Source organism: Varroa destructor, unplaced genomic scaffold (genome assembly GCF_002443255.2).
Source record: "Varroa destructor unplaced genomic scaffold, Vdes_3.0 BEIS01000002.1, whole genome shotgun sequence".
NCBI classification, from domain to species: Eukaryota; Metazoa; Arthropoda; class Arachnida; order Mesostigmata; family Varroidae; genus Varroa; species Varroa destructor.
Window position 1 is genome coordinate 17,121,102 of NW_019211455.1, and position 27,858 is coordinate 17,148,959.

Here is a 27,858-nt window from a genome sequence, read left to right on the forward strand (position 1 = left end):
GTTTACGTACGTAGATTTATTCAGCAATACGTAGAAATGGTTGTATTTATTTGGCAATACCAATCGCTCTCTTTATTTGTGGGCTATAGTTTTTTTGGTTTGGTAAAAAATTGTTTTTTGATTATGTCCGATGGCTAACACTTCGGCTCGGTTCAAGCCTCGCGGTGGGAAATATGCTCTCGCCGAGCTTTAGACTTATACCAAGTGCTAATAAATGAAATACAAATAAAGTACCGTTTGAAACAAATCTTATTTTTTGAAAATAGGATTTATCTAGAGAGGTTGGTTATTACGATCTAATCTTATATCGAAAAGTGTACCTAATAAAACATTGAATTCGTTCTTGGTGAAATGGCGAAACTTGGTAGGGCACGTGACTCATAGACTGAAGATTAAAAAATATATAATATTATCTATATAAAATAAAATAATTATAATAATAAAAGTTTTCTTTTTCGTAGTAAGAACAGTTTTTTTTTTACATTACATTCCAATATATATATGTTTCCTCATCGAGATAAGCTGAAAACGTCTTACGAGCAGACAACATATTTTATATGAAATATGTTCAGAACTAAGTCGGAAGTTTTTCACAGCTTTTGCTAAAAGAAACTAATAACTACACTATACACAAATACATTACCCATTATATTTTCTGCTAGCCATTATTGTTCTGTTGCTGTTAACAATTAAAACAATAACACAATAGGAATAATAGCAATACCAATAACTAAAGAATGGCCTCGAGAATTGGCTGAAGTGCTTCAAATATAAAACATGTATAAAAGGTGAGAAGATGAAGCTCTGAAGAGGCAATCTCTGAACTGTTACATTGATCGCTACCGTCGAAGCAACAAAGCAGGACAATTAAAGCGATACGATCAAGAAGGTCGAAGCGCCGCAATACAATGCAGCAACAAGTTGCAGATAATGGCGGCTCTAAGGTTTTTTCCTGCATTATGATTATTATATTCAGACAATTATGTTATATTATTGATGGGTCTCTGCGAGGTTACCAAGTCCCCTGTTAGATTCGAACCGCGCACTATCGTCGTACAAGCTATGCTATTGGTGGTCGACAAATTTGACTGACGCGGTTGGCTACGCAGGACAGCTGCCGTAACTACCACTACTGCCATATAGCGTAAGCCGGCCTGCAACGGTGTTCACTGTATCTCATGGCTCGGGTTAGTTGTGTCCTAGGTGGCCATTCTTTCCGTGGCAGCAATGCAGTTGTTGCTTCAGTAACTCTGGATCCTTGGCCGATGCAAAGGTGGGTACAGTGCACTAACTTCTATTGCGGTCAATTTCTCGAGGCAGTTCCTTGCTCTCAATCTAACTGGGGTTGTCTGGAGTCAACCACTTTTTGTGATCTAGACTCGACTAATCGAAGAGACTTTTGTCTACTCTGGTCGTCCGTCGCTCTGAGGACCTTCAGCAACGGTGGACCCACATCTTTGCCCACGCTTTACTTCAAAAGTACGCTCGTCCACACAAAAACAGCAATCGCAGGAGAGAAACCGACCTATAATACAATCCGAGCGCCTAAAGACAACAAGTACAAGTTGATGTACTTTCTCGGGCAGCTTTACACTTACGACAATCCCGTTACACATACACATCTTACCACAAAGCCTTTATTGGACACCGTCTCTGTGTTCGGTCCTCGCTTTTCCACGCAGCCTGCGCCCCCGCAAGCCTGTCTTTGTCCTCATGCTACCATACGTGCTGTTTCCCTAAAAGACACTGTACGTAATCATAAGCCGCCACACTCACTTGACTACCTTGACTGAATATATGCCTGAGCAAGGCAAAGGCCAAAACGATCCTCACTTTTTTACAAAGACATGCTATGTTTGTCCCATTCTCTCGACTCACCTCTACTCTGCCTACTTAGCGTCTTCTACCTCAGGCTCAAATAGGCCAAGTTAAATATCAAAACAAATGAAGTCACTAACGCCGTCACTTGTAATTCAGTCGCGTTTGTCACAGGAGCAACAATGCAGTTCGCCACTCTGCTGAGTATCGCTACTTGGTAAGAGTACACGATGACTGATAAGTAAGGCAAGGTAGTTCTTGTGTGTCGCGTACCATTGCCGTAAACCAGTTTGCCTTCACCTTCACGAAACAGAGTTATTTTCTCAGACTCCAGTACCACCGAATGCCCCTTCCAATAGTCACGGTAGCTGTACGAACGGTGCAGGACAAACTACACTAAGACATCGTAACCCGGCGACGTAACGTCGCTTCTCGTTTTTGTCGGCGTGAGCCAAACAACCCCCAGAGACCCAAAGTAGATTATATGTAATGAGGACACCATACTAAAAGCTTATTTCAAATAGATGCAGCCCCTTTTTGGGTACGTGGCGCCGTGCGCCATGCTCTTAGATTTGCGCTGAAGGTTCAGGACTCTACGCCCCAGCAGAGCGGTAGATGGCACCCCAAGTGTCTTTTGTGGGTCCAGCAGCTGAATTCTTGAGCTCCGCTTTGTCGGCAGCCGCTACTTTCCGTTTCCTAATAAGGCAGATCTCATTCTGTATTTCTATATGCTCCCTGTGTACTGGTACAGAGACGTAGAAAGTTCGGGAGAAGGGATGATCAGCAAAACAATTTGTTTTACAAAAATCGCTGCTGGTGCGCTTTCGTTGCAATAGTTGTTGGTGTCTTGCCGAGCTTTACGGCTGTGAAAGACTTTTATTGGGAGAGACATCTATGAGCGTCTGTCTGTGAGGATTGCTGTCAGCACTGTTACAAACAATCTACACGTGTTGTCCTTTATAGCCTGTCCCTTCGAAGGGGAATCTGTGAAGTCGACTGGAACTTCTCTAGTCGATGTATAAATGCTTATTGTATTGCATGAAAAGGACATTATTAATCGAGCCAGGAGCGCATTGGTGGATGAAGTTTCGTTGGGCCCCATGTGGTTCTTTGCTCGTTACCGGCCGCCAATCACGTATGCGCGTCCGTTCGGTAACCGTGAGCGTATCGCGCTACTAGGACGAGTGACTGGTGCACGCAAAACCTGTTTGAGATCGATCTGTTAATGAATCAGGGTTGGTTGCAAGCCACAAAAGGTATGGAATACGTTATCCATGTGACGGGGCCCGCGTCAATACTTAGCAAAATGATAATCGAAGGCCATGCGACGTATATTCGCATTGTTGTTGACGGACCTATTTGAGTGTTTGCGTTTGCAAAGAGGTCGAAGGCTGCTAAACGCATCATTGTATTAGCGCTACTGGAGCTGTTCACGGGAGCGCCAAAAGAAACGGAAACGTCCAGTATGATGCACGAAAAGAAAAAAGGATCATTCAGTGCCAGCTCTCTACTGAAGTAAGTCCATGGCCGAAGCGGTAGCATGGGGTTTTTTGGAAAGTAGCGCGTTAGAGATTACTGCGGTCTGCCGTTCTCCAGGTCTGGGGCCGAGTCAGAGCAATCATATCAACAGAGGCGTTGATATCACACGAATGCTACTTGAGTGGAATCCTCGACTAACCCCATCTTCGTCTTTCGTCATGTGAGACGTCCGGGATCTGGCCGATTCGCTCGCGCGAGCCAAGCAGGCCCCAGCCGCTGTTGATAAACGCATTTTGGCGAACAGATGCATTCCGTCAGTTCACGACATGTCCACTGTGCCAAGGGCAATATCGCGTGAATCTTCAAAAATGTCGTTATATTTTCGACCGTTTCTCAGTGTAGGAGCTGGCAGATAAATAGCTGTACCGTTTTTCTAAGGAACGCATGAAACGCATCCTGGGCGTTCTTTCCCGGTCATACGTAGGCATCCTAGTCGATATACCATCCTCCACTCGTTGAGCTTGAAGTTGTACATAGCACCAAGCAATACCAATTGTTCAAGAAAGAGTTGTCAATGAATGATGGCACAATGATCGATAAAGAGAGCACCGAGGGAATGGACACGAGTCCTAAGGTGAAGACTGCATATTTCTAAATGTACACTCATTAAATGAAATATGCGTTCCGCTCGATGAGTACCTACCCCGCTAAGAAGACTGCTTGTCTTGTGTCATTATTTAATCCTCTATCATAATATAATGGAGCTTTCGATGGCCAGACATCATCGATCGAACGAGCGAATGAGTTTGAGTCAAGGTAAAGACAAAGCACGAGAGGGTCTTGTTATCTGTCGTCAAAATGAAGTCAGATCGATGATGCATATTCGTTGAAGGTTATTGAATGTTTAGTAAATTAAGCATCCCCTATAGGCTATTTGTTAGTATTTATTAAATAGCCTTGTAATACAGTTTGTACAGCCAAACTCGAACGAGTTTGTACAGTTGACTATGTCACTTACCAAATATTGTCATTGTTACCGTCATCATCATAGATTTTTACAGGTATTTTCTGTTGTCCACTCCTGTTGTTACACGAGACTGTCATTTTTCTATTAAATCAATAGTTGTTTTGCGCAGGGCATGTGGTCTTCGTATTGTAAATTACGTTACAGGATGCAGTAAGCCATCAATATGTATCGAATAGGCGATGTACTCCTTCGCGCGCAGAATATTTATTGCATCGAGTACTTGAAAACCCATAAATCGTCGGTTCGGCCGTTATGTCTCTCCCAGTTTTGGTCGCGCTTCGTGTGGCAAAACTAATATAAACGGTGTTATAATATGGTCGACTGATATGAACAGGTCGTGCTCGTTGCGAACGCCACCTGACGTCCGTTAGCAAAAAACCGCCATTGCTAAGTGGAGAAGCTCAGGCACCAAAATGGGTTCCATTTGTTGGTCGACGGGTCGTTATCATTGGCGCGGTTCGAGTCCAACTTTGAGATTAGCCGCCCGCGAGAATACAAACACAGCTTGGGGTATTGTTAGACCGGCGTTCGGTTAGGGTCCCACCCGGCCCAACCGTTCGTAAGATGGCGTGAACGGTCATCTTGCGAAGCGAATTGTCAGCAGTGGCACGTGTATAAATCGCTAAAAAAACTTTACTGTTCTAATTAAATTAGTTACTAGAAAATTAGTTGATTTTTTTTTTAAATCCTCGACAGAAGTTTTTACACTGGGACATCCTTTCCCATAATAAAATGAGGCCCCCTACCCACAATGATTTGTGTATACCAGTTAGTTATCAGGTTAAGTCTATCAACACAGAAGATCCGCTGTATACCATACACGAATAAACTAATTGTTTCTAGCCTACCGTAACTTCATGCGCCTAACTGTATCGCGTACTCGATATTCAATTGTTTCTATCAATAAATTGCCGATTATATGTGCCTAGTCGTTATGGCAAATAATGTAGATAATGTACAAGTTCTACGCTTATAGATAAAATATATAGGGATTGAATCGTCTTTGTCAAATAATAAAGAAAAAAAAACATTACATTGAAAATCCCCATTGATGCCAGCTAGGTCCTATTGATAATCAACCCCAAAATACAACGGAACCTTCGTGCGGTACAGTTGGACCAGTATTCTCTATATCGTTTAGGCAAATGTATACGGGTTTTTTTTTCAGGAGTGTAAACCTCTGACTAAGCTGACACACAATTTACGTCGACAGACGTAGAAATTGTCATTGTCACAGCCATGTAACAACCAAATTTTTCATTTCTTTTAACAAATAAAGGAGAACTAGACTGCCATGTTATCGGTTCAAGAAGCTAACGTATGCATCGAATTGTTTAAGCCTATACATAATATGGTGGACTTGCATTTGATGTCAAGCTCATATATAGGTTCTGAGACCTTTGTCAAAGCAAGGTAATATATAGACATATAGGTTTTACGCCTTGTAGCCTATCGTGAGTGGCCTATTTAACATTTAGAGCTGATTTTTACTTTCTGGCCAGGGCTAATCCTGTTAACAGATAACGAATAAACTCAGAAACTTCCTCGATAATCTTATAGATTGTCTCTATCTATAAGGAACGTTTTTTTACACAATTTTTAACGAATTTCGGCTGACTGACATACTACTATGAAGTAAATTCAAAATTATGCAAAGCCCTTTCTACGTTATATGTCAGTTTACAGTGATTAGATATACAAGAGAACAGTAGACAACGCAGACAACAAGTGGAGTCTATTATATTTGTGGTTACATTGTGAGCAAATCTTTAGCAGATCTAGGACGAGGTCCAGGAGCCTTTCCTTCAGCATGACCAACTGAATGATCAACAGGGGTTCATTAGAACGGCCCGAATAAGGGGTCACTTAGTCAGCCAATGGGTTCTGTGTCCTTCACCAGTAGCAACATTACCATAATTTCTACCGGGAACAAATCGCTAAGGATCAAAAGCAATTTAAAGGAAACTTACTATGTAAAGCTGGAACTCTAAATAAGGCCGGTGGTATTTCATCAGTTCTACGCGAAACTAGAGCTAACTTACTGATTCTAGTACAATATCTCATGTCTATGCAGAACAGTTGAAAATTATCCCTATTAGTTTCTGCCGGTTTACAGCGAGCTTTAGACGATCGATCTTATGTATGATTGGTAAAAAACAAAAAAAAAAAACTTTTTGCTTTTTGCTTAACGCCATTTACTAGCTGTGTTTATGAATTGAATCAGTGTCATGTAGAGATCATGTGCTGTTGATCACTTCGTTCAGATCTACTCATATACATAATAATGCTAGCAGTTGTAAGTTGCATGCGGATTTACTCCTCTAAGTTCTAAGTGCGTGGAAGAGATAATACTTTGAAATACAATTCCAGTATAAATATGTTTTTCGTCCCTTTTCTATTCGATGTATAAAACTGTGCCTGGCGATCTTCGATTTGCAGCGAATTATACACAGATTGGTCTGGCTAAATACGGCAAAAACTACAATGTTCCCCAAGCGGTCTTGCTGCTAATGATAGCTTGAATACAAAAGACTCTACGATAGTCACATCCTTTCAACTTAAGCTACCCAACAATTTCTAGCTTCTGCGTATCAATACCGATATATTTAGATGTACAATCCGTCTACTCTAGTCTTGCACGTTACGTATCTTAATGGAATAGGATTTTAATTTCATTACGTGGCACTCTGAATTGAGGATTGAATAGGAGACTTTCATTCCATCCATACATCAACATTAGCAACAACAAAAAGCTTGAATTAGCTTAGGCAAAGACTTATTATTTAGGAGCTAAAAAGTTTTCATTAGATCTTTATTACTGCACCGACACTTGATGAATTTTTTGCTTTCTGTTTTAGTCAGTTTGCTCTGTTGATGTATGGATGGAATAAAAGTCTCCTAACAGATTCGAAGCAATTTACCCCATAGCTTCACACATCTGTATAGGATACATAAAATATATGTCTAGGTATTAATATACCTTTACCCTATCTTATATATATATATATTTTATATGATTTCGTGGGGATGGTTTTTTTCGGGTATTAATGAAATCCTCGTCGACGGATCAAGAGCGACATCAAAGCCGTCGCCACTAGAACTTTTCATGTCGATTTATAGAAGGCGAACCTAAATCTACTGGCAGTGTCAGAGCTTCTCCAAATCGGCGTCGTAAAAGCATCCCCCATTTTTAACAATCTTAACAAGCGGCTATTGTTTTGTAGGCAGCCGCGACGGTGGCGTGCAGCCGTTGAACGTTGACGCGTCCTTCCTTTCATCTGGGTGCGCCTTGTAGGACGATCGCAAAGGCCACTTGAAAAACTAATAACCCCGTCACTGTCAAGTATCGCTTCTGGCGAATGTCATTCTCGGCTTGCTGGTTCTCTGTAGAGTTCTTTCGGGTATGTGTTACCAACCAGTATGGTCAGCTGGCTGCGCTTGACGATAACGAGTCGTCCTGTTCTGTGCTTCTCACCTGACGCAGAGAATCATGCATAAGAAAAGGCGGGTTATATTGCACAGTTGATATCTTCATTTAGCGGGTTTCAAGGTTTCATATAAGTACACGCGGAAACATGCTTACAAAGGAGAAGGTGACTTAGAACCTAACGTGCTTCCATTGTCAGTCGGTTTGGTTAGTCCCAATTGTTCAGTCAGTGGTGACTTGGGATGCCGAAGAGCACGCGACCCGCGAAGGTTTAAAACGCTGCCGTTGTGTTGATCTGCCCCTCTTTAAGCAACGCCATCTGCGTATTGGTGAAACTATTCGGCGGCGAAATCAAAGACGAACCGCAGCTGGAGTCAAGACGTATGCAATTAACAAACAGATTTACAAAAGACAATGCGAGCGTTTGATGCAACCCGTTAGAGATGTCGATTTGATTAAACTTGAAATTTTTGGTAAATATTAAAGGGAGGAATGTGTTTATAATCGTTTCCCTACCAATTATAAAATCCTTCTCTATTGCAATTAATTAATGTCGCATATATTGCTCTAAAAAACATTGTGACCTGGGAACCTGCTTCCTTCATCTGTGTGACTATCGTTGATCATAATTGTGTTGTGTTATGATCGAATTTTTCTTCAGATATTCGCATTATTTTTGACGTTAATAATTTAATAAGAGACTTCCTTATACGCCTTCCAACATCTGCTTCATTTTACTCTTTTTCAAAATTCTATATCGTTACAACTTCGCTTTGACCCACTCTACACATTTTCTGTAACAAAAACTTCGCTCGAACGCGCACATACGCAGATTGGTCAATTCTGTGAATAGTATACCTTTACGGTGCTAACCTCGCTATGTATTGGACAAGCTTTAGCGAAACCATTGGCACTTCTGAAATACTTCGTTTCGTTCGTTTATCCTTTTGTTGCAATGTCTCGTTCCTCGTCCTTATCGTTTCTCCGTCGGCTTTACGGGAAACCCCGGGTCCGTATGATCTGGGCAGACTGGTGCCCATGCAGTCGCTTCTGCAGCCGCGGCGTGGTCAACATTGTGTTGTCAGCTTCGCGCAGCGGTATGTTTGCGAATAGTAGTGGAAGAAATAGTAGTGAATGTGCATGGGGTTAGGGTACGGCGCGTCGGGAGGGCCTTATTTTAAAAGCGGCGTCTTCTTCAGTGCCACCGTTCGTTCGCTTGTTTATCGTGTCGATTGTAGTGGTCGCGACGCTGTTCGTGGTGACGGTGAAGACGGCGCTTGTGGTGGCGGGGGCGGCTTGGATGAATGGATGAACGGGAAAAGGAGCGCAGAACTATACGGAACGGGGTATAGCAGGGGAAAAAGGTTGGGTGGCCGAGAAAAAAGGAGGAGGGATCCGAGCCAGAAAAGGAAGAGGAGGAGGGTAAGGCGTCGGGTGGTTTTTTGCCCGCCACGACCCCAAGCAGATTTCGACGGCCGAAAACGGGGGGTGTGTAAGGCACGAGATCCGACGGCGCGACAGCAGCACCGGCAGCAGCATCAGGCGGCGAACCGAATCGGTCCTGCTGGCCATGTCAAAAGCGGGGGCAGGGCCCTCTGAAAGAGGGAGGGATAACTGCTACCAATGGTGGAAATAGGAGGTTAGTCAGACAGTGTATGGGGTTCTGGTAACGGTAATGGTGGTGGTGGTGGTGGTGGTAGTGGTGGGATGAAGGCGGCGGCAGGAACAGCAGCAGCACGGGGTCCTCTATGCCTTTGTCTCCCGAGCATGGGTCCTGCAGCTCCCGCTAACGTCATTGCCAATGGCTGTTGTTGGTTGCTGTGCCGATGCTACTGGCTGTAGCGGTTTACTGTTCCTGCTAGCGGGCTCTCTCATAGCCTGACTTTCTTGGCGTCTGCATTCTCGCCGCCATCCACCCAATGGATTTGGTCTGAGTGTAAGCATAGCCTCAGTCCTCAACACTACTTCGACAGTGCTTCTGGCTCCTCGCGGCTCCTGCCGCGGCCGCTGTGTAGAGAGTAGGGAGAGCACTTCCCCTCAAGTAGACTCGTCTCTCTCCCTTACTGCTGCTGCTGCCGCCGCTGCCGCTGTGCTATCCGACGAGGGTCTAGACCCCTTCATGAGGCGTGCGAAACCTTCTCCCCGACGGCCTCCCAGCCTCCCACCGGTGCGTTCAGTCGGCTGCCTGGCAGCTCCGCTGGCAGAGCGCACGCCGCAGCACCGACCGACCGACCAAGCGAACAACCGATCTCCCTACCATAGCTACTACCACAACTACTGCCGCCTGTTGTTATACTTTTGCCAAGCAACAGCAATAGGTGAGGGGCAGCAGCACACCAACACTGCACAGTGGCTGATTGGGGTAGGCCAGTGCAACCCAGGCGATCCTGACTAAGGCGGAGCCGCTTCTTGCCCTTGACGCCGCCACTGCCGAGACGGTAAAGGTGAAGAGGAAAAGAAAAAAGAAGGGTGAAAGGCTTGAGGGATTGAAGTGGTATTGGTGACGGACCAGCAGTAAAAGAAGCAGAAGTTGCCTCTGCAAGAGTATAGGGCACTATCAGTTGCAATAGTAGTTGGCACGCAAGGAACAGCAAAGAAAGCGAATCTCGGAGAGGGACAGAGAAACGACTAGAAAAACATACGGCAAACTGCGTGCGGCCAAAGGAACACTACGAGGATCAAAAGGAAGAATATCTAGATCAAGAAAGATCAACGAAGTCTACAACAAGAAGCGCCCTACACAGGGGTGCTAGAGTGTGCAGCAACTGAAAACAGAAAAGGCGGCGCGACATCAGCAACAATCATAATACCTGCGGAAACACTCACAATACAGCAAGAGCTCAACGACGATCACAGCGACATTCAAAGTGACAATAATAAAAACGTGGTCCGTAGGAACGACTGCGACACCCAGACCAACAGGACAATCATCCAAGACGCCAGTCGTAATAGGGACAACAACGTCAATGTCATGATCAAATTAACACCGCGCACAACATCAGAAAACAACGAAACGCGCCAGAAAATCGTTGTTCTGGTTAGCGGCGACGTTTCCCAAAGTTTTATTTTAATGTTTTGTTGTTGACTTTGTATGTTGTCCTCGTTGTCGTTATCGCCTTCGTCGTTATCACTCTTGTCATACTTGTCGTTTACAAACATCGCAACAAAGGAGGCCATCTACTGTTTCTCCCGGTTGTTGTTGTTGTCGTTGTCGCCACTGCTCCACCTGTCCATCCACTTGGACCGCCGGTGCCGGCGTCACATCAGCGATATCTGGGACCATTCTGATTACCAGTACTTGTATTACTACTTCAACAATAACCTCGCCGTTTCTTATTACTACTGGCATCGACGTCGTCTTTACGCTCTGGGATTTCGTTGTCCTTGCCGTCGCCGGGAGCAGTGTTCAAAGCGGCTACAACGACAACAACAAAAGTAAAAACGGCCAAAAGACCGACTGCATCTAGTGCATTTGCCCAGTTACTACTAATGCAAGTGCCACTATCATCAGTACGACCTCAACAGCAACTCCAAAACCGTCAACTTCTTTCGGCAGCAGCAACAGCAAACGCCGATTTTTGACGGCAGTCACCGTAGTCCTGTCGATCAAAGATCACAATGGTCACGAGGCTGGGTTGGTCGCCTTCGTCGTCGATTCCATGAAAGCCTACAGTCGGTCTGGCGGTGCCAAAGTGGCAGTGATTCGTATCGTCGCAGTTCGTATCATCGAGTACCATTAATTCTATTTGCTCGTCCCTTTTTTGCCGTCCGAGTAGCCGTGTCTCCGTGCGGATCTGGGTGTTATTTCCATCACTGTCGTGTATTATCTTATTCTCGTCGCCATCGTTGTGCACTACTGTCAATATTGGGGGCGTCGTTATCGCCCTTGTCGGCGTATTCATCGCCGTTTTCATTGTCGCTCATAATCGCCATTGTCTTAAACGCTGCTGTGTGTGTGGACATCCCCAGGGAAGATGTAGTCAGACTGTTAATGAGTGCTATCGTGTGTGCCACCGTAATGTGAAGGTGTCACCACCGTCGCTATTTGTCGCCGTGGGAACTACTATAACTATTACCAGACAGCAACATCTATTAGGTCGCGTCGAACGCGAGAGAGAAAACGCGTGCGGAAACGAGTGAGGCTACACGAGCCAAAACAGAGAGAGAGAGAGAGAGAGAGAGAGAGAGAACGTGTGAGAAAGAGGGGTGAAAAGTAGTGATAGAAAAGAGCAGAGCACACGGTGGAAGCAAGCGGGTGCTGCTCGTGTTGCTACATGGAATACCGAACTGACCGAGTTTGACTTCCGTGTAATAGAACGTTAGCGCAAGGTCACTCGGATAGAGAGGTGAACCAAGGTTTTGGCATCGGACAAACGCTTTTGCTGGTGCATGCAGAGAGTGAAAAAAAGAAACAAGTGATAACGCAAACACGACAGAAATAGCAGCAGGGCAGAACGAGCAGCCTGGAGGAGTGTGCGAGTCGGCTTAATGTCGACTTGTTGGCCAGTTCCGAGTGGCTGGTGATTGCTAGCGAAGCTACCTAGTGTCAATCAACTCACCCAGCCAGCCAGCCAGCCAGCCAGCCAGCCAGCCTCAGAAGAACGCTGTGATCCAATTCGCCGGCATCCAGCTAATGCTGTAGTGATGATATGATGGCGACCAGTTACTCGGGCCCCCGCTAGACCGACGAGGTCGAGGCGGCAGAGACCATGAAGCAGCCTATGAAGGACTAACCTAACGCAGAACACGGTTAAACAACAAGCAATGAACAAAAGCAGGTGAGGCTCGACTCACGAAAGGGCAGAGCGGGAAGAAACCAGCAAAAAATAACAAACAAATAAAAAAGAGAAGGAAAACTAAGCTGCAGGCCAACGCAACCTCTATCGAAGGCCAGATGGGACAGAGTCACCCGATCATTCGTGATTGCTGAACGGGCTATCTAGCAATAAAATAAATAGTGCCAGTATATTAGGGAGGGAAAGAAAAAAATACATCTCTAAAAGGCATACACGCTAATATAAACAAAAAAAATAAATAAATAATAACAAGAAAAAGAAAAAAACGAAATAGGACGCCAACGACGCTAACAAAGGCCAAGAGAGAGGGGAGAGAATAAAGCTAGAAGGAACTCTATTACGTAAACTCTAATATGCTGTTCATAATCAAACTAGTAATACCATCGGTGCTACAGCCGTCATAGCAGACGTCACTACCCCACTATATAGCGAACATTGCTTGTAGAGCAATCAATCTACTATGACGCCACCTGTATCTGCCGATCTCTCGGAATAAACGTATGTCGTATTTTGTCCGATTGATACGATTGAAAACGACGAATATCTAGGGTAGCTGTGGCGTCCGCGAGTATCAGCCTGCTGCCGAGCGCGAACGAAACAAGCGAAGACAGAAACAGACAGAACATATATAGAAAAACTAAAAAAGGCAAGAAGCTGCAGCTGTATAGTGAGTAAGAGTTAAAAAAAAAAAAAAAAAAAAAAACAGGACAGTCAGCTGCACGGCAGAATAGAAAGCTGGCAGCGAAGAAGCAACGAAAAGAGTACCGTTTAAAAACTCTACATCAGGAGTTATACAAAAGGTTCGTACAAGCCGAAACCGCATCGCTAGACAGAAAATCAAGTTTAGCATTGACATAACGGGCTAATTGTATGCAGCATACGCAAGACGCGTCTGCATGTGTGACTGAGGGTGTATGGGTGTGTGTATTACGTAAAGTGTCTTTGCATCATGTGCTTGTGAATGACTGTATTTGGTACGCGTCGACAGTGAGAATCGTTTCAAGTAATAGCAACAGAGAAAACGAGGCTGATCGAGAGACAAAAGCAAAATTAGCGCCAGCCCAGGGTAAAAACTTCGTCACCAACGCCAAATCGCTACGCGACGGAACACGGATTACTCCAATTAATAGATTTAGTGTTTGCCCTAGGCTTTAACCCCCCGCCCCGCCCCGCCCCGCCCCGCCCCGCCCCCACCCCCTCCCCCCGTCCCCAAGTTTAAACCCCTCAACGTCTCGTCATTGAGTCTGCTAAGAAATAAGCCGCCACGTTGCTGGTCAGTCGGTAGTCGCTCTAAAGGATCGAATTGGCCAAGCGATTAGTAAGCAAACATCGTACATATTTAAACATACTGTTTGCTTGCTTACACGTATGAACTTTACAATTGTTGATCGTTTGGTGATAACAGTAGAAATATTAATCGTTAAACTAGCTGTTGGAATTATTATTCGCAGCGCATCCGACTCTACTTCCCCCGTCGAGTTTCTTTAGATAGGTGCGCAAACCCCGCCTCAAATCTTCCCCCTGGTCCGCCAGATTCCCTTAGTCTCGAACAGAGGTGGCCATTGTCCTCATCATTTCCCTGTTGAGTGCGTGCCTGGCCTGTATGACATTCCTTTTTTTCTAACAATAATAATACCTACAATATTTGTTACGATAAGATTATTAATAACAGCGACAACATCAGCAATAGCAACAAAAAGGAAGTCATTGCCAGTGCGGGCTTAGGCAGTGAGCGTTTCACAAATAAAAAATCGTCGTTCGCGAGTTCTTAAAACACCTCATCGTACAGGCTAGCGTCCGACTGAAGTCTTTGCAACGAGTTGTTTACTGCCAAAAAGCGAAATCGCTCAGCCTCTCTGCTCAAAAGACGTACGCGCCAAAACCTCGAACGATCTCACGCCAGCAGCAAAAGTCGCAGATGCCTTAGCAACATGAAGGTCACCTGAGCTCTCCCGTAAAACTGACAAAAACGACAAACCACTACGACAATAGCAACAGCAGCGGCAGCGGCGACAAAAGGGCAAATTGTAGTGGCAGCATTGTGTGGATCAATCGTGTGAATCAATTGTGTATTGCCGATCACCGGCGCCAAGGGAAGGCCGTGGTGGACCTTGGTCGTTACTATTAGCTGGGACGAGTGATTAAATCAGTTCGGCACAATGTCGATGAGCGTGAGGCGAGTGCGAAGCTCCTTCCGGGGTTCGCTCCGCAAGTACACTAGCGGGGAATCGATGAGGAAACCTCGACGCCACTTTCAATGGATATATCGTGATAACGAATGGCGCATCGCTTACGGTAAGTACTGTAACATTATGTAGACCATCGAAGATGTAGCTTGTATATTGCTCTTGTTACCTGCATAGCCTGATAGGTTATGTTTTCACTCATATCCCGTGGACCGTGATTAGCGAGGCTACTACTTACGAGCCGACGAAGGATTACTGATTAAATTGCCTATCGGCACAAAACATTTACGTAAGATTATGCTTGGACGAACCATAGCAATCGTTGTAGCCGCAAAAGAATGGGCAATTTTCTAAGGAGGTGTTACGTTGAACGATAGTTAATCTATAGCGCTACGAAGAATTTAATCGCCAAGTAGATACCAGACGCGAGATCAATAGGTAGAGGTTGAAGCTGCTTTGAGCATGAGTCATCGGTTCTCATGTTTTTCGTTTTACCTGACCTGAAATTATTCCGAAACACATTTCACTAATAGCAGACGCGTTTGGTCAGCAGTTCCTCGTTAGCTCAACTTGGTCGACGCGCGTACAACTATATATATGATTAATCTTGGACAGCATCCGTGTGCTACATGTAGTGAAGACCTTGCTTGCCAATAGGACATCTAGGCAGCCATTAATCCTTCTTACCGCGCGAAAAGGAGCACGAGCATAAAGGATGGCTAAATGCAGGCGTGCAAAGCAAGTCGATGAGCTACAACAAATTGGCGAACGTATGTACACACGATATAGAACCGCTGATTCCGCGAACATGGCGTTTGTTACTATACATGTGTATAGAGACCTATTCAAGCTGGCCAAGACTGGCCGGAAACACTTCTTCACGCCACGTAAGCGGAGTGTACTAGTCGAAATAGTGATCCGAAAGTATGTGTTCTTATGCCTATAGAAAAAAACACTGCTTCGAATGATGGAGGATAATCTTCAGAAGGCTGCGTTTCAACTAATAACTTGCCAATAATTTTATAGGCGGATTCTGATTGATCCTTCTTGATTCATAAATATAAGTATAAAAGTTAAAACCTCCCTTCAAAACGGTAGTTATCACCGTAAGCCAATGTACGCCTATCTTTACATACTCTTCTTAAAGTTTTTTGTTATTTTATTCGCAGTATCACATCGAGCTAACGCGAGACATATAACCGGACTTGCATATTCTCAGAGATATATCAACTAGGGCCCGTTTGTTATAAACCAGACTACATGTCAAAATCAAACTAGGGGAGGAAGCGCAGCAAGGGCGTAAACAATGTGGAAATGCGGATTCAAAATTTGGATGTACAAGCTGTTACAAGGGCCCACTAAGCCAAATACTGCAACGAGGATGAATTTCAGCGAACAGCGCGCCTGCTAGAACATGCCTGTTTGAGTTCATTAATGCGGATGCATGTTACGTTACATGAGCTTCACCCAGACAGCAAAACGTAACTCAGATTGCAACATTGTACTTCGGATTATCACATATCTCTCTCTACTTCTACGATATGACTTGTAAATGTACCTTCGGTTGGCAGTAATAAGCTTAGCAATAGCTGATCCCAGTACGAATTTGTGTATAGTCGTGCACGGGTACTTGTAACATCAATTCTAAGTGCCAACGGTAAACTGCATGTGGCTATATGAACTTTATCGGGTAAATACTTTCGGCTCAGTTACCTGAAAAAACTTCCTCCGATCCTGAACATAAAGGAGACGCATTTCCAGGTAGGATGCCTGGCCCTGTGGCCGATGATGTTTATCATAATTAAAGCTATTGCACATCTGAGCAACCGAAAAGGAAACTGAATTTGGTTCCGCAAGCAAATACAAATACTTCCTTTGACAACAACTTTTCTAGTGCGCTACGAATGCCGCGCCTATGGCTGTTCCCACATGATACGTAGCATTCAAAGGGGAGCTTAATAATGTGTATATTTGGTGTACGTTGGGTGAGCAAAGACCTATTAACAGCTTCAGTCACAAAAATTAAAGTAAATATATTTCCTATTTCATTTCTATTTCCAAACTCTGTACCATTTTGATCAATGACCTTCGACCATTTATCTAAAAACACCGTAATCCCACCGCTAGAAAGAGAACTTCTGTGATAAAAAAAAACATTGTCACAAGAGATTTTGCATTTTTGAAACTAATTTAACATAAATAATTCTGGAATTATACGGGAACCGAAACGTACGATAGTTCAATGATGCAAGATCCTGGGCTTTACGATAAATGTATTCGGATTTCCATTCAGATGCGTTCGTTTTTATCGGGCAGTTTTATCGGTGCAGACATTGCGTGCACAGAAAGAGGCAATACCTTTACTAGTTCCAGCAATTTGCTATGATTTTGTTAATCTTTGTCAGCAGAGGTCTCAACGAATTGTTTTACGCAACGCGTTTCCAATCTTACCAAAACCATAGTACTTCTTCATCTGGTGTCGGTTTAAGTATTGCCTCAGATTGTCAAACACATGTTTTATTTCCGCATCATTTTTATAGGAGATTTATTAATTCATAATCGATAGCTTCAGATATCGTTTGATTTTCCTGCGTTTTCGTTGGGTCTCGCAGATTGGAATACGATAGGGTAAATTATCGAACTATATGAGTGGTACCAAAATTTTTCTCTAGCCAACTTTCTATAAATAACTTGCGATTGGGGTGGTGGTCGAGCTCTAGTCCCGTGGCAATAGGGATGACTATACTCACGTACTACGCAATAACTTCATTAACTTTTTTTCCGTAACTGGTCGACGACTACTGAAAATACTTTTTACATCGAAATTTCTAATGCGAAAGCTGCTACAGAGCCGTCTTTGGGCTGTTTCTTCTGATAATGCGTCCTGACAACAAACAACGCAACACACGTTTCATGGGCTTCGTTAGCTATTGTGCCTTTATCGTAATAAATCGGTAGCCCAATACGTGTATGAATACGAAATGTGTTACGACGTGCTATCAAAGCTATCCAAGGAAGTAAGTAATTTCATCTTCGTTCTTTTTAGTTCGAAGTTAGCCTCTTCGTTTGTTTTCCTTTTGGCTCAGCTACATACGTTGAGACGTAAGTTGCTCTGTTAACATTTAGTGGCAAGCGGCTGTGGCACCGGAAATAATGGCGACATCCGTCGAAGCCTTTTACCCCTACAGATGGCTCGACTGTTACAAGTTCCCGTAAACATTGTCCGATAAAGATGGCTAGGTGTTTTGTTCATTGATTCGGTGTGTCATTTGTTTTTTTTTCGACGGCGATTGGCGAAATGGCGGAAGAAGGGTTATTCGAGGTGGATGTGGAGGGCACGGTGTTTAACATAACGTAGAATAAGATAGGTCATATTCACTTTACTTTGACCCCTGATCACAGTAATACTGTGACAAAAAAAAACAAATCATCCCTGCCAAAAAAGGCGTCTTGTAAGAACACGGGCACCGATTGGTTAATTACTAGGACATAAACATACAAGTCGGCTATATTGTTCATGACCGGCACGTTGAGCTGGCGCATGTAGTGACTGTAATGAGAGGAGATGTTGCGGTAACGAAGGGCGCACATGAGGAAAATGTTTTCGAAGACTCTTTTTCTAAGTGAGTGCGATAATCTGTCTGCCGTCTATATTCAGAGGACCTCAAATTTGGGACTAGCCAATAGCACTTTCGTTTGCCTTTGTATGGTGTTTAGTACAATAAACTGCCAGTCAACACTGTATTTTAGGTCTAATATATTTTCTTTAACATATTATCCAATTCAGACTCCTGACCGAAACGCCTGTTAATGGCACCAAGTAGGATTTCGTATTTCATCATCTTAATAGTAACAGCACAAAAGCAGAATAGGGAAAACTATTAGTGGAATGCTACTCGGAGAAAAAATAGAGGCCAACAATATCTATCTACCTGAATCGAGCAGAGCGGCAGATCATGGCTAGCCCGAAAGGTTGGATAGAAATCAACTAGGAATCGTCCTATAGGAATGATCGAAGGAGATAGAAGACCTAGTGATGGCATCCTAGTAGATGCGCAAGGCGGTACAACCGAAAGGGTTCGCACCAGCACGCGGTGACAGGAAGTAGCGTTCAGATAAGTGCAAATAAAAGAGGATGACGTGAAGTCGAACAGGGGGAATGGGGGGGGGGGTACGGAGCCAGAAACAAGAATGGAACAACAAAAGAGCATTAGTGAAGAGATATCAATCGACATTCTACAAGTCGGAATGTGCTGATTGTACAGCCCAGCAACATCGAAGCGACAGCGGCGAGGCCAGCGACAGGGGTACAAGCCGGAAGCGTTATTGCCGCTAGGACTGCAGAAATTGTCCTGCTGCCCTACTTGACTCAGGCCACTATTTGAAGGAAACAACTGCTACCTATTGACCACTTGTCAGGAGCTAACTCATGGCGAAATACCTTCTTTTCCCTTTAGCCGTGTGATTTTGTAAACAGCAGCAGGGTCAACGGCGACAGCCAAGTAGGTGGCCTGGCTGGTTGGATGCCTTCCGGCTATTGTTATGGCATAAGGATGTTAGGAGCGGTATAACTGTGCGCTTCTTTGTCCTACTCTTCATGCACCATTTTCTGCTTTCCTGCATCGAATCGGATCCTGACTTGATACAAGTCAGGATCTTCATGGTTCGCGTAGTTGATCAAGTTCTATTTATTCACGTGGATTGCTAGTAGTAATCCAAAACTTTATAAATACAAATCAATGGCAAAATGACAGTATCGGAAAGGGTATACAGGACCCTTTTAAGCAATTTGCGTCATACGAGCCTTGTGGATTGCATAAAACTAATTCGAGAAATTTGCGAGGTATCCTGGAGATGGTATTAGGGGACCGCGAACGGCATAATATTTATCATAATTTTAGCATTTGGGCACCTATATGCGTCGTTAGACTTATGGAAACCCGGTTTCCGGCAGAGTCTATGGTGAAACCCATCCACGGCAAAGCGAGTAACGACATGTCTGTTTGCGTCAAGGAATAGAATACCGGTGCCGTTTTTAACCGACGCGTGGGAAAGGAAGACCTCAAGACAATGCCATAGTCTTCAACAACACTTCGTAGTATGGAAACGAATGTAAAATTCTAGGAAGCCTACGCAATAAGAAAATCACCGCTCCAAATAGGAATTGCAACAAGTACTTCAAATACACCATAATGGTTGGCACTATTTAATACTTGTCTACACATTAGTACACACCTAGTCCATTAGAGAGATGGTATCCTGTCAGCGATCCCTAAAGAAACGAGCGATCCATTTTTCCGGTTGTCATGGGAAGCTCTTGTCGTAAGCCGCGCTCAGGCTTGCTAACTAAGAGATCGAACGACTACTCAGCAAGTGTACATGTCATCCCAACGGAGCAGCATGAGTTCCCGAAGAAATGACTTGCGACGTGCAGGCTCCTGATGGCCGACGTCAAGAGAGCACTGGCCATGCCGCGCTATACGCAGTGTTTATCGATTTCAAGGCTTCGACTTGGCGTCTATCCCTAGACGCCAAGTTTATCCCTAAACTTATGCTTACGCTGGCCGAGATGAATGTCCCTACTAATATGCTCGACTTTTTTGTTGCGATACAATGGAACAGAATGGCCGTCGAAGACGGGACGTTTAAACATCCGCTCTTTACACAGACAATTGGCCTGGTTCAGGAAGGCAAGCTGAACCCATTTTTATTCTTTGTCTTGCTCAAGGGTCTCCCTATCAAATAAAAAAAAGCCAAGGAAATCAGTCGAAGTCATCTTTTATGCAAACGAATTAGTGACACACGGGTTGAGCGTGTTTTAAGAGCACGAGGCTCTAGCGCGGCTCTACGCGCCAGTTATAGAACTAGGATTGGTCTTGAACCTAACCAAGGAGAAAACGATGAAGTTCAGAAAAGAACCCAGGATGGTGGCCATCGACACCTTGTATTTTCTTAAATCGCTTTTTGCCTATGTAAACCAGTCTCCGTACTTGGGGCTGTTCTTCTTCGCGAACAGTAAAAGTTTTCACGGCGCACGTCACCGAAAGTTGTAGGAAGGTACGTGTTGGCCGCTAGGCGATTAAATAGCCTCACTGCTTCTTGCTTGCAACTGCTCTTAGCTTCTCGACCTAGTTCCGATCGGAACGTATAGGATACGCTAAAAATTCTTACTGTGAAGAGTTTTGAACAATTAAACTGTGTCAATGTCTTCTTCCTCCAAAGAGTACTGGGACAGCAAATCGTCACATGCATCTTTCAATTGGCTCGTCATTGTCGTTCAAGTACCTAGATTGTCGCTTTGAACTCTTAGTAATGGAAGCCCTCGAGACGAATTTTAGATACTGAGAACATTAATTCTCGGAGATTAATGAAGATTTCTCTGCTTTGAGTGTGGCAATGAAGAACGAGTGAAAAGGGGAAAACCGATTAAATAGACTTGTTATCATAACTTACGTAGTCGCAGGTAGGAAAAGGGCTACGCAATATGGGTGTCTGATCGCCGAAACTGAACCGGCGAAAGACTGTGGTAAATAAAGCCACGGGAAAAAGTAACCTTCTTTGTTGCGTCAAAATCAGGGAGAAGCTCGGTTATACTTCTCAAACAGGTCGTTTCTGATGGCAGACAGACTCGGCAGGGAGAATTATTCTAGCACTACTCGTCATCTTTCATTGCTTATCTGTATAATTAATTGTGTATGTGGCGCAAAAGGGGCAGAAATAAAAAAATAAATCTCAAAATTCGGTTACGTAAATTAAGTACGTGCATTCACTTAATGGGTGACTCTCCTCAATTCAATACAGAGTTCGATTTTGCTTTGCTTATTGGTCCATTGGTGGTGTAAGCTGGATAAATAACTGGCTCAAGGGGAACTTATGTCAGAAAGAAAAGTTATTTATAAGACGGACATCGATTACGCCACGTAACCAATGTAGGATGTTTTTACAATAAGGTAGTGATAGCAAAAATTGATTAGACTACACTACACAAATAAAGTGAAACAAATCACTAAAAATAGCATATGACATTAGTCACTGTACCAACGAGCATTGACACTATGTCCCATTGTTTTAAGCAATATCAAATTATCTTAATATATAATGAAGACCTCACTTTCCAGCGAAGAAAAGTGCCAAATTTAGAAATCAAAAATAATCTTATTTATTTACGACCAATGAAAAAGAACTCTGAGATTAGCAGCAAATGCGATCAGATTACTATGGCTATAGGGTAAATTTAGTCCATCGTTTAACGGCATAATATCTAGGCACATGTACCTACACATAAGTTGAGAGGTGTCAGGCATATGATAAATGCCCCCCATCCGAGGGTGATCACCAGCGGGTAAACGAGAGGGTAGTTACAAGTAACAAGTGATCCCGTTGCCTATTGATCATAAAAGTCAAGGGCATTATTTTACAGCCGACTGAGCATGCCGCTGCTTTCTTTTGCACTGCTGCAGCTCTGTCAAAAGCAAGCACTTTGAACGGCTGGCGGGGCCATTTGCCCGTACATATATCCAAAATGAAGCGAGTGTTCTGAGTGTTTTCAAAATTTGCCCTCTGCTTGTATTTCTTCTCTAATTTTCACTACAACTAGCTTTTTTGTTTGACAAATGCTTGATGACAATTTTCAAACTGTCAAGGGACTTTTGCCCCATTTTGCGTTACTAGTATACTTTTGTCTGTGTATATCGTAGGCACTTACTTAAACTTAATGATTTTTTTCACCAGAGAGAAACTTGCGTGTCTACAGCGAAGCGCAGAAAAAGCAGATATGTTATTATCGCGTTCTCTTGAAAATGTCGTCTGTAGATTTCTCATCAAACCGTCAGTTATGGAGTAGGCTACACGCCTCGTTCAACATCGCCATAAAGTCGTTGTGAAAAGGCGCTTCTACAAGCTTCCGTTAGTATGGTAAGACAAACAGAGGATATTGTAACAATATCTTGCGACTAGCACGAAACCCGACTTAATTTATGGTTGGTTTTCGCTTTAACATTAGAACGATACCCTTCTTGCGTAGAAGTCAATACAATTTGTGGCATGACATTGACATTGTGGGTCGAGCCTACAGCTTTCAAAGCTATGTTTGAACCCAGATTTTTTGTATGCAAGCGTGCGCGTATTACTAGCAGACATGATCATTGTTGTGTAACGCATCAAAAGCACATTGACGAAAAATGCCACGAATTTTTTACAGCTATTCTCAATACGGCATCGTGCTTAAGGGTTTTCCGGAATCCGCTTATTCATGTTGAACTACTTACTGACGCATGACACCAAATACAATTTACTCGATGTCCTCTTATTGAAGCTCGACAGTTTCTCGTGAACTACTATATTATCTGAGCATCCACTGTGAGCTTTTAGGTGCGCAGTATAGATTGAGAGCAAACACATAGGCCACCGCACAAAGATGCACTGATAACAGGAAATATAAAGTGGAAATGGAGTACTTTACAGATTTGACCGATTCCCTTCGTAAAATAACAAGATCCTTTCAAGCCAGTCATTTTTACTCAAGTATACACAAAGGTGATTGTGAGTGTGTGCAAAATTCGTCGAAATACCCAGTCATGACCAGATTCGAGCTATGCACGGCGGATGATAGGTGGTGAGCCAGCGATCCTACGGCCCTTTGCGTTTCTTGTGTGGACTTCACTCGTTTGACTACACGCCATTTTTGACCTACGATACGCATTAAGGGTGCTTAAACCAGCTGCATTCTGTGAGGATCTTGCAGCTCTTTTTAGTGCCATTATTTTATATATATATTTTACTGTCGATTCGAACAAAGCCTTCCCTTTTATACATCGTATCAGCAATAGCTACATGGTTATAGCAGTGCTATCTACCAAACATTACCGGGGCAGAAGTGTAACCTTTGATCCGCGCTTTGCCTTCATATTCTGGCTATATTATTTTACTGCCCCTTGCTTATTATTATTATACTGGTCGACGGTTCGTCTGACAGATTCTACGCTCCCGAACGGCCACAGAAATCACCTGTTTTTTTAACCAGCCGTCAACTGTCGGTGGGGCAATCCGAAAGATATATGTCAGCATATATCAGCAGGTGGAGCGCGCATGCGTTCAAAGGGTTTTTTTACGAACGAAAGACAGCAGTAGCTATATTCGCTCTGATTGGATTAGGTAAGGGCTTGTATGCGGAAAATACGTGCAAATCTACTTGGTTTTGATAAGTAGTGATCACGCTAACGATGACGGAAACCTACTTGACTTGGATTTAATACAAATGTTTTACCTACAACTTTATAGTAATATGTTAAAATTGTTATCGATTAGAACCTATCTATGATAGGTAGACAAAAACTAGGATCACCTCGAAAGCGTTAAACGTCCGCGTCATTTGCTAACCGTTTGCTCAGAAATTTTACCGCATGTGTGAGCCTGGAAAAGTAAGAGATATTCTACCTTTAAGATGGAAAAACTAGCAGCATTTTGCAATATTGTTGGCCACGTAACGAACCTCAGAATACCCGGTTTGCTAAAACGAGTAACAGTTCCAAGACAGGATACGTATGACACTAAGGGCGCTTGCGCAATTTTCTCTAATTATACAATATGGTCAAAATGTTCTTTTTTTTTTTGTTTATTAAAGGTCACAAACAGTTACAACGGCACTACCAAAACAGGCTGGCAACGGCGGCCTTTGTCAGGCGTTCTGCAAACGCAACACGGCACATTAACGTTACACGACTAAGAGTTATAGATTGAAATACCGTAATTAAGGCGGACGAAAGGGAGATCCAATTGGATCGACCATGGAACCTTTGGAAAGCGCTTTTCAAGACAGTTCATTTTTGTACAAAAAGAAACGTTTCCTTCTCAAAGTATGGGATGTTGTGCGAGCCAAACTTTGTAAATTTTACTTCTAGTTTCCAGCTTGATACCGTTTCATAGAGTCGCTACTATAATTTGTATATTTTGTGCCCTTTTAAGCACTGTCGTCGGCATATTTTATGCATGCGTTTGGCTGGAAAACACAGAAAAGAAAAAGACATAATAGAATTGAATCCTGTCGCCCGAAAACCTGTAGACGCCTTGATTTATACAGTATGCGAAAGCAGGACATACTGGATGGCACTTAACATAACTGGAAACTGCTTCAGATACAACTGTAGCATGATCTGAAAATATCCTTTTTCCCCACTATTGATCACAGTCTTTTCTTAACCCATTTTTTTCAGATTTCTATAATTTCACGTTCACATTCTACCTGTAACGCAATATCACCCCGAATTTTCAGGATGGTAGATGTTTATAGTTGTACGTTTTTCAAATAAATTCTAGTACTTTCTTGGAAGCGTTTCCCTGGCAAGCTTCGAGTATATCCATTCAGCTAAAAAATGATCCGAGTGGCAATGTAGACATAAAAGAGAATGTGGGTCGATTTGACTAGGACGCGCCCACCTGCTGAAGAGATTTCGTGTGACCCATCAAACGCCACAAATGCCCGTTTTGTGAAGAAATAAATACTGAAAAAGCTTTAAGCGGAATATACTCGTCAATCATTTCATATTTTAGTGTCATTCAGGCAAAATATCTACTACCATTATGTCCACATCATTTTTCAAAATTGTCGCAAGGCGGTTCCGATCAGGGCCGCGTGCGTTTTTTCAACCAGGAGCGATTAGATATGCCCTTTCAAAACGTTAGACATCAGACCAAAAAAAAGACCTAAGACGCAAGCACGAAATTCATCTTCTACGAAAAGTCAAACCTGCGTTTTACTTAGTATTTCCAATCAGTTGTGGATGGACCGTATCATACCAGGGTGAGGCATAGACAATAGTTTTTTGTCCCGAGTCACTTTCACGCAGTTTATACAAGGCGATATGCCCCCTATAGTCCATGGATCTTGTTTGCGCGGATGCTGAGCTCAGTTTGTATGGTTGTCTAACAAAACACATTGCTGAAAATTTCCCTATGCGTTGTATATTACGAGGACCCAACCGAAAAGGTTGGCACTAAAAAATCGACAGGTTTTATTAGAGACCAGCGTGATATGCTCTAAATATTACAATAGTGTCATTAACGATAGTTATTGTTCAGATAGCGTTCCGTGCCCTAAACATATGGTCAAATATTCAGGTACATATGTTTTTTTCTCGATGCTCACGCGTTCGCAGGATTCTGTATAATAGAGCTGTACAATTTCCACTTCATAATTTGTCAATATAACGTCCCCAGCATAAATAAACTATTCGAATTTTTCGGCGCGCTCTTTTTGGAAAGGTGCTATTGTAGTACCAAACGGCAAGTGGCAATACGGCAGTCTCTTGCACCACCCGTACTTGTTCGTTTACCTTTATCTGCTATGTTAAACAATAGTGATCGAATCAGCTCTGATGCACCTTCCCTCATTCTATGCCTGTTATAGCCCTTTGTACGGCGGGTATAGGCGGGTTGTACTTGGCTGCGCTCTTACCCTGAAAATCTGATGACTGGATTGAATTGGTTGAACGAACATTATTATAATACAACTTCATTAAGTACAGTTTACCTCTTTTTGATTACCCTTGTAAAATTATCTATTGTTTCTTTTTCTATACGCAATAGTCTAGATGTACGATATTCTATAAAATGACTGACGTCAGCTCTGAGCAGTTAAATCTTGAATGGAGTGACGCCAAATCTGCATTAAGTCTTTACTGGGGTTCCCTCCGTGTACATGTAATGGAATGGCCAAGTATATACAAACGTGTATCATAAAAAATCTTACGGTGTTCTGGTTAGAGTTGTTTGTCGCAAAAAAATAACTTCCCAAGCGGTCCCGTGCCATTGTTTTAGGCACTTTTTTTTTGCCTACCAGCGGTAGGTTCGTTAAAGGGAAACGGCTTTAGCAGTAGAGAACAAGCGAACAAGTTTTTACCAGAAAAACTGAGAAATTTTTTGGCAAAAACTGTTCGGTTCTCTCTTGTAGGCTGAGACGCAAACCAGATAGCAATACAAGCCTTTCGTCCACACACGCCGACGCCCAAAGGACAAGTTTTAATGTCGTTGAAATTTCACTGCGAGTCGAGTCAGGTTATCTCAGTGACTGTGAATCACAGTACCAGAGACTGCGCGCGCTGGTCTGCCTTTAAGTGTCTCATCTACAGCGTATTATGCTGCCGCTGGGTGTTTTTAGAATATCCACCTATGGATACATATAAATTATAGCAATGTAGAGTTGTACACAATCAGCTAGGTTTCGTAACTTCTAATTCGGGGTGTTACACAACAAGCAGGTATTTACCGCAGTCCTGCATACGTCACATTTATTTACTCTGCAATTTCGTAATATCGAAGGACAGCACGTGAGAGTACGATCCGTCCGCTCGCGACGAACTAGTTGGTCGTACAACTTACCAAAATCCTGCTATGAAAGCCATGTTGACATAACTCGAGTAAACGACAGATACAGTCTTGATTGTCTTGTAGTTACTTCATAACAGTGGAGAACTTGAGAAAATGTGACTTTCCAGCAACGCGAAGCTGGAAGAGGAAGGATCAGTTTAACAATGTACTTCAAAGAGTCTGCCATTCGCGAAGTACGACTCAGCTGAGAACGCTGCTTGGTAGGTCGATGTTTCCAGATATAATTAGGGAACCCTGGGCTAATTTCTAATTGCTATGAGTGGCATTTGTTTTGCTATTGTCTAAGTACACAGACGCTGTAAAAGAACACGGCATGTCTGATAACCCAGTAATAACATATAGCTGTACATATGATACAAACCGTGAAAGAAAGATTTAGATCTCTTATCCCCTACATCACCGTTAGTTCTACGTAAACCTACCCTCAATCTGTCCAATAATTATTGATGTATAAAATTAGCATCTATTAGAATGGACGGAAAGCAGCGGCAGCGGCAGTCAACTATACGCAGAGTGTACCTCTACACGTTTATTTTTTAGAATATTTTTTACGACGCCGTAACCTTACCTTATATGTGAGACTTAAATCTTCGCCTACATAGAGGAACTATCTTGTTTACTTTCAAGTTGATGGAAATACCCTGAAATATCTCAATAAGCTTCAAAGATGACGTTCAAAATGAATATGGCAGATATCATATTTACTCACATGTATATCCATCCAAATGCGTTATTACACGG

At 43.2% G+C, this 27,858-nt stretch overlaps 1 protein-coding gene and 1 long non-coding RNA gene across 3 annotated transcripts in view; one reads left to right on the plus strand and one right to left on the minus strand.

Annotated features, from left to right (window-relative positions):
• Nucleotides 1-6,519: 6,519 nt before the first annotated feature.
• On the minus strand, nt 6,520-9,646 carry LOC147757455 (uncharacterized). The gene is made up of 3 exons (XR_015322281.1): nt 8,625-9,646; nt 7,908-8,119; nt 6,520-7,799 (listed from the first exon to the last, which is right to left on the minus strand). It is a non-coding gene; the product is annotated as an uncharacterized LOC147757455 (long non-coding RNA).
• Nucleotides 9,647-9,938: 292 nt separating this feature from the next.
• The window catches only part of LOC111245953 (solute carrier family 4 member 11-like), a 424,503-nt gene continuing 406,583 nt past the window's right edge, over nt 9,939-27,858 (plus strand). The window contains exon 1 of one of the 2 annotated variants that reach the window (XM_086981588.1): nt 9,939-14,842. In XM_086981588.1, coding sequence (XP_086837714.1) covers nt 14,707-14,842 — 136 coding nt within the window. In that variant the 5' untranslated portion in view covers nt 9,939-14,706. The remainder of the gene's footprint in view (nt 14,843-27,858) is intronic. The other variant, XM_086981587.1, reaches the window with a different exon arrangement.